The sequence below is a fragment of the Myotis lucifugus genome, unplaced genomic scaffold (assembly GCF_000147115.1).
Source record: "Myotis lucifugus unplaced genomic scaffold, Myoluc2.0 scaffold_9, whole genome shotgun sequence".
NCBI classification, from domain to species: Eukaryota; Metazoa; Chordata; class Mammalia; order Chiroptera; family Vespertilionidae; genus Myotis; species Myotis lucifugus.
In genome coordinates, this window is record NW_005871057.1 from 4,097,687 (window position 1) to 4,111,198 (window position 13,512).

Consider the following 13,512-nt stretch of genomic DNA (forward strand, 5'->3'; position numbering starts at 1 on the left):
GGTCAGTGCATGGATTCCTGGATACTGCCAGCATTTTAGGCATACCTCTCCAGGCTTTTGCACTTGCTGTTCCTTTGCCTAGAATGGTTTTCTAAATATCCATCTGACTTGCTCTTATGCCTCCTTCATCTTTACTAGAATTTCCTCTTATTAGTGAGGCTTTCATTGGCTACTCAACTTAAAATTAACTCCCAATCTTTGACACACACTCTTTATCCCCTTTGTCTGCTTAAAGTTTCTTCTTCGTGTTGTCTAGTATCATATATATTTTAGTTATATTTGGTTATATTTTTTATTAACTGTTTACCTCTGATGAAATAAAAGTTTCATGAGAGCAGGTGTTTTTATCTGTTTTGCTGACTGTTACATCTCTCGAATCTAGAATAGTAACTGGTAGATAATAAAGTTTCGATAAAATTTGCTGATTATTCATTTAATATATATTACATTTATCCAGTATTAAGCATTTATATTATCATTGGTGATTTTCTTATCACTTTTATGCTTAGAAAGTTGTTTTCTGTCTATATAGTTACTTACATTTTCTTTCAATTATGTTATGTTTCCAACATTATACTCTATTTTGTGAACCTTCTGAAATTAATTTTGGAAGAGGTTGTTCTCCTTTCTTCTTTTCTTCCTTGCTTTCTCTTTTCTTTTTACTAATTTATTAATTTTCCCTATCCATTTATTTTTTGAAAAACAATCTCTGTTCCTAAAGTGTCTGGGCGATTTTATTTTTAGTGAGGTTATAGTTACTACTGCAATCTTTACACAAAGCTTTATGTAGAGCTCTATTTGAAGCTTGGTTTCATGATTCTCTAACAGGTAAAAAATATGGATATACCAATTACAAATGGCCTGGCCAGCATGGCTCAATGGTTGAGCTTCAACCTATGAACCAGGAGGTCATGGTTCGATTCCGGGGCAGGGCACAAGCCTGGGTTGCAGGCTTGATCCCCACTAGGGTATGTGCAGGAGGCAGCCGATCAATGATTCTCTCTCATCATTGATGTTTTTCTCTCTCCCTTCCTCTCTGATATCAATCAATAAAAATATATTTTAAAATTACAAATGTGTTTCTTTGTGGTGCTCTACAGTCTTGTCAGACTATTTTTTCTAATATACACCATGTTAAAAAAAATGCTGAATTATATGAAGTTAACCCTGTTGTCCAATTTCTGAGATGAATATTTGTTTTCTCTTAAAAATCTAAAATGTAGTTATAATTTTGTATAGTGTCATAGGACTAATGATGCCATAGAAATATAGACATATATTGTAGTTTTAGTAATTGAAATGAAGGCTTATATTCCTATCCTTCCTTTTGTTTTTCTCTCTTTAAGGTTCATAATAGCCCTAAGTGCCTTGGTTCAGTGTATTATTGTTACCGATCGATCAGTTTGTTCTTTTCAGACCAACAGGAAATTCGAATTTATGGGCATGAAATAAAAAAGAATGGAATCAGGTAAGATGGAATAAATGATGTAATGAAAATAACACATGGACAAAGAGCACTTCCAAACACCTCACATTGAAAGTGAATTGTGGAGCAGGAAGAATTTCTTTTCAACAATAACCTTTAAGTTATATCATAGTTACCAGAACTTAGGTAGGCTCCAAGGGCAGCCAGGTGGCCAGGAATCTAGCCATTGTAACCTCCCTAATGCTTATGTAGGATATAAATATGTTTACATAGGTGGAGAAAAGATGATCATATATTTTTCTAAGAGACTCGAGAGATATCTTCATAGTTGAAGTGTTCAATCATTTTTGGCCTCTATCTTTCTTCGTTCTTTTTTTATTTTTAAAGCAGAAACTTTAAATAAAACCAAATCTCTGCAAGTCCTTTCCAAATTTATGTGAATGAAGTTTGGGTGTCACTTGAGTTTTTCCTTTAGTGTTCTGACAAAGATTCAGAGTCAATATGTAACCGGCCTTCTTGAATAGATCAGAGAGGGGGCCACTATGGTTTTCTGTCTGCCAAAAATAATATCTGAGGGATTTAGGTAAAGAGATATTTACTTATTAAGTCGGTGGAAGGTTTTATACATTTTAAACTAGGAATACTGTGAAATAATCTGCCTTCCAATCTAAATGATTATAGAGATATTTAGTCTTAACTATCTCTTGGCTGAGGTATGCCAGCAAAAGGAAATTACCACATGGAACAATGCTATCCATCCTTCAGAATTCACTAGTAAGTGTTTGAACCAGAGGGATTCTTTCCAGTGCCATGGCCTGGCCAACCTAGGTGTTTTTCTCAGTTTAGATTCCTTAGAGTCAACAGATGGTACAGAAAGGACTTTGGATGAAGGACCAGGGGAGCCAGGCACTCGGTAGTAGCCTGTCTCTCTGGGTTTATTTTCTTGATCAGTTGGGTTCTGTACTTCTAATTATCTTATAAAAGAAACAGCCATTTGAATGGGAAGATAACACACTACATATGTATTTCCTGGAACCAAATTTAAATAGAAATTTAGAATTCCCTGTATGGGATTTTAGGTAACATAATTGACACTTTAAAAAATTATGTTTTATAAAGCAGAAATGGCATTCAAGGAGATTTTCAAGAATACTAACTCTTTGTTAATTCAAAGATATAATATTTAAGTTTTAACTCAGAGATGTTATGTCGTATGATAGAAAAAGGATGGCTTTCTTATTAACCAACTAACTTGCTTATACTAACGCTGTATCTGGCCTAGGGCCTAACTCATAGCAGGTGTTAGAGAAATGTTTGCCAAAATGAAATCAAATACGTGAGGCTCTGCACATCACGTCTCACCTCTCTGGACTTCTGTTCTCTCACCTGTGCATATGAATCTGTAAATAATTTTTAGCATTAATCAGTGCATTCATTTTAGTTTACATTGTTAATGTTTCTTGCCGAGGTTGGAGTTTTTCTTAGATTTCTGGGAGATTATCTAATTTTTCCTATTATCCCCCTCACTACTAACATCCTTTTATGTTATAGACATCAGAACGATCACATACATCTTTTATTTTAAAAAACAGTTTATCTAATCAATTTACTATGAAAGAGATAAATGACAAATGACCAAACCAAAAACTACCCACGACAAAACAACTATACCTCTATAAAATCAATATTCCATTGCTATAAAATATTTTTATAAAATGATTCACTTTTTTATGTATACCTTTTATAAACTAGTAAATTTAATATTATTCATAATGAATCTTACTATGCATTTAATATGAATTCCTCATGTTTATAATTTTAAATATTAACAGATTATGGAAGCAATTAGCTAAAGTCTTTTTATTTATTTTCCAAAGTAAATTTTTAGTTATTTTCCTATTCTTTTGACTAATGATCTGTAAAAATTTATATGCAGACATCTTTGGGAAAATGGATAGATATTTTGAATTATTTCTTTGTGGGCTATCCCTTTGTTAATGAGTCTGTCTAGTTTTATAGTTTTTGTATCATGTAGCCATTCTTTTCCTGAAAAGGAACCCAGTAATTAGAAGTTTTGAGAGAAATGTGTAAATACAGTGGGGCCTTGACATGAAAAGACTAGACGTTGGATCAGGAATTTAAATATTCAATGTGACCCTTATGTAAATAGCCCCAATTTTATGCCTTTTAAAAATTATGAATATAAAAACTGTGGTACATCTACACAATGGAATACTATGCTGCTGTAAAAAGGAAGGAATTCTTACCATTTGCAACAGCATGGATGGAACTGGAGAGCAATATGCTAAGTGAAATAAGCCAGTCAATGAAAGAAAAATAACACATGATCTCACTCATTTATGGATAATAAGGACCATTGTAAACTGATGAACAAAAATAGATACAGAGGCAGAGCAGCCTCCAAACAGACTGTCAAACTACAGCCGGAAGGCTGGGGGGAGTTGGGGGACAGGAAGTGGGGGTAAGAGATCAGGAAGGACTTGTATGCATGCATATAAGCATAACCAATGGACATAAGACACTGAGGGGGTAGGGGAGGCTGGGAGATTGTCAAAGGGGGGGGGAAGGAGACATGTAATGCTCTTTGTAATACTTTAAGCAATAATAAAATTAATTACAAAAAAAATAAAATACATGTAAATAGAAAAAAAATATGAATATAACCTGTACGCCCCGCCCCCACCCCCACCCTTAATTGCTGCCATTCGGAGGGGATTAGCCCCCAGTAGCCAGCCCGGCCCCACCCACCCCCACCACCTCTACCCGAAGTCCCGGCGGTGGTAAGAGTCGGGGTCACAGTATTTAGTGACAACCACTCTGTTGGCGAACTTGCGACCTGTCAGGCCCTGCATGGCTTTCTGGCAGTCACACACAGAGGCGAACTCCACGAAGACCTTCCCGCAGCCGGGCACCTCGACGCCGTCCACGGGCCGGGGGATCTGGATGGACTTGACCAGCCCGTGCTTGCTGCACTCGTCCCGCACGTCCTCCACGATCTCCTCGTACTCCTCGTCGTCCAGCAGCTCCTCGGGCAGCACCGTGTTCAGGAGGCACAGGACCTCCGTGGGCTGGCCGCCCATCTGCACCTGGGAGCTCAGCAGGCCGGGCACTTGCAGGATCACGGGGGTCTGGAGGATGGTGCTCGGCGTGGCATTCTTGGCGCCCACACTCGCCCTCTGCACCTGCAGCGTCCTGTCCCCCAGCTGCATCCCGTGCAGCCCCGCAATGGCCTGATCCGTGACGCTGATGTCCACGTACTCACAGAAGGCATAGCCCTTGGAGAGCCCGGTGGCGCCGTCCTTGACCATGTGGAAGCCCTTGAGAGGCCCGAACGACGTGAGCAGCTCTTTCACCTGGTCCTCGTGCAGGTGGTTGGGCAAGCCCCCGACGAACAGCTTGTGGGCAGAGTCCGGGACCACGGTGGACACCACGCCAGGCAGGTAGACAGAGGGGTTCTCCGACAGGCCGGGCAGGGGCTGGTAGTCGTGGGGCCGGCGGATCTTCAGCGACTGGCCCTGGAAGATGATGCCGTCGAAGGCCATGGCCTGGGTGGTCTCGTCCACGGAGCGGAACTCCACGAAGGCAAAGCTCTTGTCCTGGTTGATCTGCACGGCCAGGACGGGGTGGCCCGGGGCCTGCGTCAGCCCGCCCAGGCGCATCTGGGCGTTGAAGAAGTCCACCATGGCCTCCTCGGTGAGGCCGAAGGGGATGTTGCCCACGTAGAGGCGCCGGGCCTGCCGGGTCAGCTGGCTCCCCACCGCAGGCACCGGCGTCGGGGTCACAGCCAGACCGCCCGGGGTGGTGGTGGGGAGGAGGGCGGTGGCTGGAATCTGACCCGCAGCCTGCATGGCTTTGTACTCCATGGGCGTGATGTGCTCAAAAGCCGGGCGGCGGCACGTCCCAGTATTTGCGGACCTTCCTCTTCTCATGGCGCGGGGAGCGAATCAATCGACCCCGCTCCTCTTTAGCGCCTCTGGTCAAGGGTTTGCTTCGTCGCCAACGGTCCCGGGATGCGCTCCGCTGGTCCCGGTTGCGCCTGTCGCGGCTCCGGCTGCGGCGCTTGCGGTCCCGGCTGCGTGAGCGGCTGTGGCTGCGCTTGCGGCGCCGGTTCTCCTTGTCTCGCTCTTGCTTATTCTCCATGAGCTGCTGCTCGAACTCGTGGAAGTCCGACATGCTGAGGCTGCTGCGTAAGGGCCCTGTGCAGCGCTCACCTCGCCTTGCCGCCCGCCCGCTCTAGCCGCTCGCTCCAGGCAGGTCCAGGGGTTCCCAAAGGTGAAGAATGAAGGACACGGAGACAGTGGTCAGTTGATCAGCATAGAGAGGTTCTCTTGCCGCGTTCTCTCGCCAGAATCTCCAGACAAGTCCTGTCTTTATTCTCGTGTTACATCTGTACTTATACCAGTTGATTTTAATCCTATTTATTCAAATCCAAAGGTTAGGGCGTTTCTTATCTCCATTCCAAGGTTACTCTATTGTTCTATTAAACTCCAAGGAAGTAACTGAAGGAGATTATCCTAAATAAAGATTATGTAGCTTAAGCGTGATTGTTCGTAGTTAAGGTGATTAACTACCCGCCTGGCACTTTAGTTAAGGGGATTTACTGATTTATTCCCTTCCTTAGTCTTAAACAACCTTTCTCGGATAGGTGACCTTGGTTAAAACACATAGCGCTAAGAAGGGGAGCAAACATATTAAGAACAGTATGCCATATACGCCAGGTCCCTTGAAACATAAGCTGTGCAGATGTTTCTTCTCTGTGTCAAGCAGCAAGGGTGGACCGGCTTCCGGCAAATTCCCCCATTTTTATTTTTTAAATGACAGCACGTGTAAATCAGCAGCCACCTCTCAGATTAGGTTGTTTAAGGCTCGGAGGAAGACTTGTTTGTGACTTTGCCAACAGGTCAGTCGAGGCTTAACCCTATATCGGCTCCTCACATGTTTGTACTTCAAAATTTTGAACAACACTTTTTAAAAAATCTTTAACAATCTAGATAAAAAATACATTAAGCTCATTATTCAAAGTAGACATAGTTATTTTCCAGATTATAAAAATCAGTGGTTGAAAGAATCATCCAATTATAAGTATAAAATTGGATGATTTAGAGGAAAAAATCTAAATCATCATGGAGAAACGGATATAATTTTTGTTGTCTTTTTATTTCAATATTGAATTTTTCAAAACACAAGATTTTCTACAGGATGGTTGCTTGGTAAATCTAACTGCATAGTTTATTCAATAATTTTGAATAATAACTATGTTTTTCTTAATTGTCTGTTACTATGAAAAGAATGACCTATAATTGGTTCTTCATTATAATTAAATTGCCTTTGTTCCATTTTTCAAGTTTAACATTGCCTCAGACAATTGGACAGGTTTCTGTTGAGAAACTAGCGGACTACATTCTGGTGAAAACAACCTTTGGCTTTTCATTGGCTTGGGATGGAATATCTGGAATTTACCTCAAAATTTCTGAGGAGCTTAAAGGGAAATCATGTGGCCTATGTGGAAACTACAATGGCATTCAATCTGATGATTTCATCATTCAACAAGGTAAGGAGAGCACAATAAATGTGCGGATACTTCTGAGGTCTTTCTCCTTCACCAGTCAAGCTGTTTGTGCCCAGAAGGGTACAACTTGTCCTAGGTTGGGTAAAATTAGTAGCTATAACTTGTCTGTTTTAGAAATTTTAAGTGCAGTTTGAATGGAAAAAAAAATATTTGTGTCATGCTTGAAAACCATTATTTATTTTATATTTGCAAAATTAAGATACAGGACTTACTCATGTAACAAATATTAATTGAGCATGTACTTCATGTCAGGCACTGTTGTAAGAGCTTGGAATGCATCAGTGAATAAAACAAAGACTCCTTCCTTTTTGGGACTTATATTTTAGTGATTCAAATCCATTGGAGAAAAATTATTCACTTTTGGACAAAAGCTATTTTGCATCCAGTCTTGATAGGAATAAAACAAATGACTGCCAAATAATAGTTTTGCAAAGATATTTAAATGTGAACAGTATTGTAAAAGTTGAATAACTTGAAACTTTTTTTTAAGAATAATGATGTCTCTATCATCATTTATCTATTTATTCAAAGTCATGAAACTAATCTCTGTAAACTATTAAAAATGTGTTCTCTTTGGTTACTAGTGTGTACTGGCAATGGAATAAGAGTCAGAGGACACAATCATGATTTAGGTTCACATGGAGAGGTGTAAAAAAAAAAAGAGTACTGTTCTTAGTACCAGTAGACATGGTTGTGAATCTTGTTTCTAGTCTTAAAAGCTTTGTTGTTTGGGGCAACTCATTTAATCTCTCTGATGCTGTTTATTCAGCTGAAAAATAGGAATATGGTAAGTCTGAACCTTAATAGTTATCAGGAATAATAAGAACATATCTTGAGATTATTTACAATAACAGTTAATATAAGCACATAACTATATTATTCTCAACCCTTACAAGATTCTGTAAGATGGGTGGTATTTCCTTAATTTTTTAATGACACAAGGTGGTCTGCCCAATGTAACACAGCTTGTAAAATGCTGCTGTCAGTGTTGGATTACAGATCTGAATATCTCCCAATCCTATGCTTAGGTAAATGTGTGAAAAATGGACTTTAAATCTGTAAAGTACTATATAATACTTTTAAAAAATATGTTTTTATCAATTTTAGAGAGAGAGGAAGGGAGAGGGAGAGAGAGATAGAAATATCGATGAGAGAGAAACATCAACATTAATTGGATGCCTCCTGCATGTCCCCTACTGGGGATTGAGCCCTCAACCTAGACATGTGTCCTGACTGGGAATCAAACCTGTGATCTCCTGTTGCATGGGTTGATGCTCAAATGAGCAACACTGGCTGGGCTACAATACTTGTTTAATATTATAAAATTAATAGAGAAGTGTTGCCCACATGTCGTGTTTTAAGGCACAGTGAAAATCCTACTTAGAGTCTGTGTTCTGGACTCAGAATGTGAGATTCAAATCCTGCTTTGCCATTTATTAAATTTTCTAAGTTTAATGATATAGTGATAGTATATACTTCATAGAGTTGCAAGGATTAAAAGACAACCCATGCAAAACATTTAGTACAGCGTGTAGCACATAGTTAATGCTCAATACACTTTAATTTATAATTGCTTCCACATGGTCTCAATAAACCTATAATGAAGCTGAAGTAAAAATGTTCCATTAAAGACATTTAAGAGGACCTTGTTAAATGCACACATTTACCCAAGATGCATAGTGCATCGTCAGGATTAGGTCACTAGTAGCTGGTGTAAAGAGCAGGGCTTCAAGGAGCCAATTTCCTCATATGTACAATGGAGATAATAATAATGACCCTGAGACCTTCCAGCCTGTGAGGATGAAATGAGAAAATATAACTGAAAATGTTCAAATTCTGTGAGCACAATACAAGTAAACTTACAGTATTGAGATCCCCATGAAATGGTGTTTTGCATCTAATTGGAGATTTAGATTGAATCTTGAGAGTAGGGATTTAGACTCAAACAGAATCAATCAAATGGTGATTATTAATTTCTTTTTCTTCTATATGAAGCGTCACACACAAAATAATAACACTCAATTCAGTTCTCTGTATTAGAGTTAGAAAAGACTGCTGTGGGTGGTTCTTCTAGGTCAGCGGTTCTCAACCTGTGGGTCGCGTCCCCTTTGGCGTTTGAACGACCCTTTCACAGGGGTCGCCTAAGACCAGCCTGCATATCAGATATTTACATTATGATTCATAGCAGTAGCAAATTACAGTTATGAAGTAGCAACAAAAATAATTTTATAGTTGGGTCACAACATGAGGAACTGTATTTAAGGGCCAGAAGGTTGAGAACCACTGTCCTAGGTACCTGGGGAACGTTGTATGGAAGTCTGGACAGAAAACAGCATGTGTTCTTATTAGGATTTGAGTTAAAAGTCAGACAGACTTTGATAACCTGGAATATAAAGTGGTTGCACACAGGAAGATAACTGGGCAGCAAAGGGGTGTTAACAGATTATAAGTGGAAGAAGACTGTCAGGAGGCAATTGGACTGAATTACAGAGGCCTGGCAGTAGGCAAGAAAGACCCCAGAGAATATGTGGGAAGAGCCTAAAGAGAGAGTTCAGCTTTTTCACAATTTTGTTGGTGCACAGTATAAAACAGAGTAATTAAGAAACTAACTTACAATAATTTATAGGGATGTGACAAGAACCTGACCTCCACTTTTCTTCCATGTGCTAGTAATGCAAGAAATTTTCTACAGATGAGCTGTGTTATCTTTAGCTTTAAGATCCTAAAGCTAAAATAACTCAGCTTGTACTTTGAAAGTCAGTTGTACTTTGCTGATTAGAGAACTCTTTAGAATCAGTGAGTTTAACTGAATGCACAAATTATTAAAAGTGATTAAAATTGTATTTCTTTCTGCATTCCTACTTATTCTTCAGAAATGACTTCACAAAGAAATGAGGCTTTTCAAAATTTCTGTGAATATAGAAAGATTTTAATTTGTTGCTAGTTGAGCTTCTGCTCCATAATTCATGTCTGTAGCTAGCTACACGTTAACATAGAGACCCTGGTTTATCCTTCACTTTCTCAACATAATTAATATGCCTCACTTGCATTCTTAGAAATGTCACAATATGGACAATACTATTCTATTTGTAGCACCTTCTATATAGAACATTTAAATTTTAAGATCACCTATATAACCAACTCATAATAACCAACTCTTGTGACTCTTTTATTAACACAATGTAGTAAAAATAGGTAAATATGTGTTTGAAAAGCTGGAATTAAAGTGAACTTTAAGGAATTTCCCTGGTTATTTAGTTACATTAAAATTTATACATAAATATTAAAATAGGTGAGGCTTTAGGAAATGTTTTTAGTTCTTTAGACTTTTAAAAAAGATGTTTTAAAATGAAATGTGACTATAAATTTTCTTTAAGAATACATGTTTTTCCTTTTTTAAAATCAGTGTATTAGACTAGGCCCATGCTCAGTTCAGTGTATAACATTTCCATCAATATCAGAGATGATGAAGTGGGCCAAACTGGAAAGCTCTAGGATTGTAATAATCTTTTAAATAAATATTACAAACTCCCTTGTATTTATTCATTCACTTATTTAACAAATGTGTTTGAGCACCTACTATATACCAGTCACTAACCTAGAGATACAGCAGAAGGACAGCTTAGGGAAGCTCTCTCCCTTCCCATAGTAGGTATTACAGTGGCAGATAAGATACATAAAGAGAAAAATTAAAATATAATTTTTGTGAAAAATAGCAGCCATGAAAAAAAAAATGAGGAAAGAAAGGAGGTTAAGAGTCATAAAACAGTATGTGTTTGGGGGTAGTTCAGGTCATGTGACAGAGAATGCTCCTGAAGAGGTCATATTAAATAGTATCTCATATAACCAACTTTTGTGACTCTTTTATTAACACAATGTAGTAAAAATAGCTCCAAGACCAAATAAGGGAGAGAGCAGGGGTAAGAGTGATTCTGAAGGAAGAGGAACAAGAGCAAGGCAAGTGCAAGAGGCAGTTGGAGATGAGTTTGAGTGAAGACTGGAGTAGGTTGAGCAAGAATAGGAGAAGGTATCAGAGGGGCTGGGCCAGGGTGGAGTGAGGTAAGTGGAGGAGTTTGGGAGTTGAAGTCATAAAGGGGCAAAAAAATCTTCGAGGCCAAAGTACAGTTTGGGATTTTACAGTCAGAAAGAGAAGCATTTTTATAGGTGAACTCCCACAATCTTACCAACAACTGATAGCACATGGACATCACCTTCCTATCTTGAAGATACAGAGAGAGAGAATTGTCAAACATTTGGCTTGAGAGTTTTGATTCTACTGATGTGGTAGCTATTCTTCAAAGGTAGACGTGTGGCTGTGTAAACTTATATGGCAGAGAACCTAAAGCTCAAATCTAAGGGTAATTGTCTTAGATGAAACTTCGAGATGTCATCTTGTTTGGTTCTGCTAGGTCCTTGAGATTTGAGCTTCAGCCTTCGTCTGAATGTGGGGCAGGATTAATTTTCATTAATTGTCAAACTTGTTCTCAGGCCAGGTGCTGAGGCAATTTAAACTTGATCTGGAGCGGAGAGGCCAGAGTGCTCACCGCCCGCTGTCTGTTGCTGTGTACACATTAGCGCCGGAATCTTGCCTCTGAAATGCTGAGATAGTGTCAGGATTCTTAACAATCTGTCCTGAACACGTTTAGAAACACTTACCACATTCCATTGAAATTAGTTCACTCCTTATTCTTCTGTTCACCAGGTGTCTTTTTCAGTCTTTTACTGTATGTATGTCCTCTGAAATGTCAAGGGCTCAACACAATTTTTTTTATTGTTGTTTGTCCCCAAAATGGAACTACAATTTTAGTAAGTTTCTGACTGATGTTAACTATAAGAGGGCTTTCTGAAGATTTTCATACCAAACTTTTACTTATGCTTCTTAGTTTTATGCATATTTTCTCCTCTCTATAGCACAAACTAGAGGCTAATTAGTGCTTTACTGAAGTGCATATTGTGTCACTCACTCTCAGTGAAGTTTTTCCTCTCCAATGATATTAATTTTTATTTAGTATTAACACTTTGTTCAATTTATTTTTATCATGCTAAAGGGATGTTACAGGATGGGCAAAAGGAGGTTTACAGTTGTGAGTATGCTAAACACAGAGTTTGTTCTTGCATTATTATTTATTAATTATTGTATTGTTTTCCATCAGGACAACTGTAAACCTGCTTTTTCCAACCCCTGTATAGTCTCATATCTCTGGTAATTATAAAGTTATTGAATTTAACTTTTTGACCAGGAATTCATGTTAATGAACTGTGTGCTTGTGGAAAGTGATCCTATTACACATATTTGTGTGTGTGTTTGTGTGAAACAGAGGACTATACAGAAGACATTGCTATGTTTGCAAATAGTTGGTTGGTGCAAACTCCAGATGACATCAAATGCGTTCCCACACCCTCCGATTTTCCAAATCCATGTTCCAGTGGAATGCCAGCATTTGAGGTAAATTTGGTGTGAAAACTATGGGTATGTTGAATTAACAACCATATATTGTATTTGTATATTTAACATTAAGCATTTTAATGCAAACACTACATTCCGGAACACTATTAAATTTAGGAAATGTAACTGCAATAGAAATAACTTTACAATTATTTCAGAAATAATGAATGTGATGTTTTGTAAAAGTAACACTCATTACAACATGTAATTATAAAATATTGGTTAACATTTACAAGCAGAAATTACCTTCTGTTTCCTAGTAAGAACAGAATCTTGCAATTAGATCAGTAGGAAAAAACGAGAGTACATGCATACCATTAAATATGTCCTGGTGACCTCCATCTTTTTCACACAGGCGATCTTCTTCAAGTGTCAGATACTGTTGCAGTTTCCTTTTTTGAGCTGCCATGAATATATTGACCCATATTTATACATTGCCAGCTGTGTTAACGATCTTTGCAAGTAAGTGAAATGATTAGTATTTGCAATAAAATTTTCTTTATCCCAAAAGAAGAGCAAAAACCACTTTTATAACTTAGCCATCTCACCAATTCACAGAATATAATGGAAAATGTAAAGCATAAACTATACTAACAGCTTTTAAAAGATCACTGGATAACAGGTACAGTCTGTTCTATATAAGCAGCATGAACAGGATACAGCAATTCTTAAGTATTTTTTATGCCACTGACCCATGTTGGGCATCAAGAAATGTCTGTAGACTCTTTTTCAAAGTAATGTTTAAATGCACAACATAAGTTTACAATGGAAACTATATTGAAACAGAGTTATCAATATAGTAAGCGAGATGAGTTTTTGATACCAGGACTTTTCTACATGCATTTCAGGTCTAATAACTACTGTAATTTGATCTGGTGATGAGTGTAAATAATATTTTGAGATAGCTGCAACAATTGTCATGAGAAGTTAAAACATGAAAAAATGACATATGAGATATATCGGTGAAAAAGTCTAAGATACTAAGAACATTGTGATATGTGTTCTAAATGTATAATTGAAGGAAATGCTAAATTTCATTTGGAGATTAGT

The 13,512-nt window shown here is 38.3% G+C and overlaps 2 protein-coding genes across 2 annotated transcripts in view; one reads left to right on the forward strand and one right to left on the reverse strand.

The window, feature by feature from the left end:
• The window catches only part of OTOGL (otogelin like), a 145,768-nt gene that overhangs the window by 16,737 nt on the left and 115,519 nt on the right, over positions 1-13,512 (forward strand). The window contains exons 7-10 of the mRNA XM_023749758.1: positions 1,347-1,468; positions 6,793-6,998; positions 12,335-12,462; positions 12,818-12,924. Coding sequence (XP_023605526.1) covers positions 1,347-1,468; positions 6,793-6,998; positions 12,335-12,462; positions 12,818-12,924 — 563 coding nt within the window. The remainder of the gene's footprint in view (positions 1-1,346; positions 1,469-6,792; positions 6,999-12,334; positions 12,463-12,817; positions 12,925-13,512) is intronic.
• LOC102431424 (splicing factor U2AF 65 kDa subunit-like) lies at positions 4,207-5,683 on the reverse strand. Its single transcript, XM_014451449.2, is given in 2 exon segments — positions 4,207-5,328; positions 5,330-5,683. Coding segments are annotated over 2 exon segments (1,413 nt in total). The 5' UTR covers positions 5,621-5,683.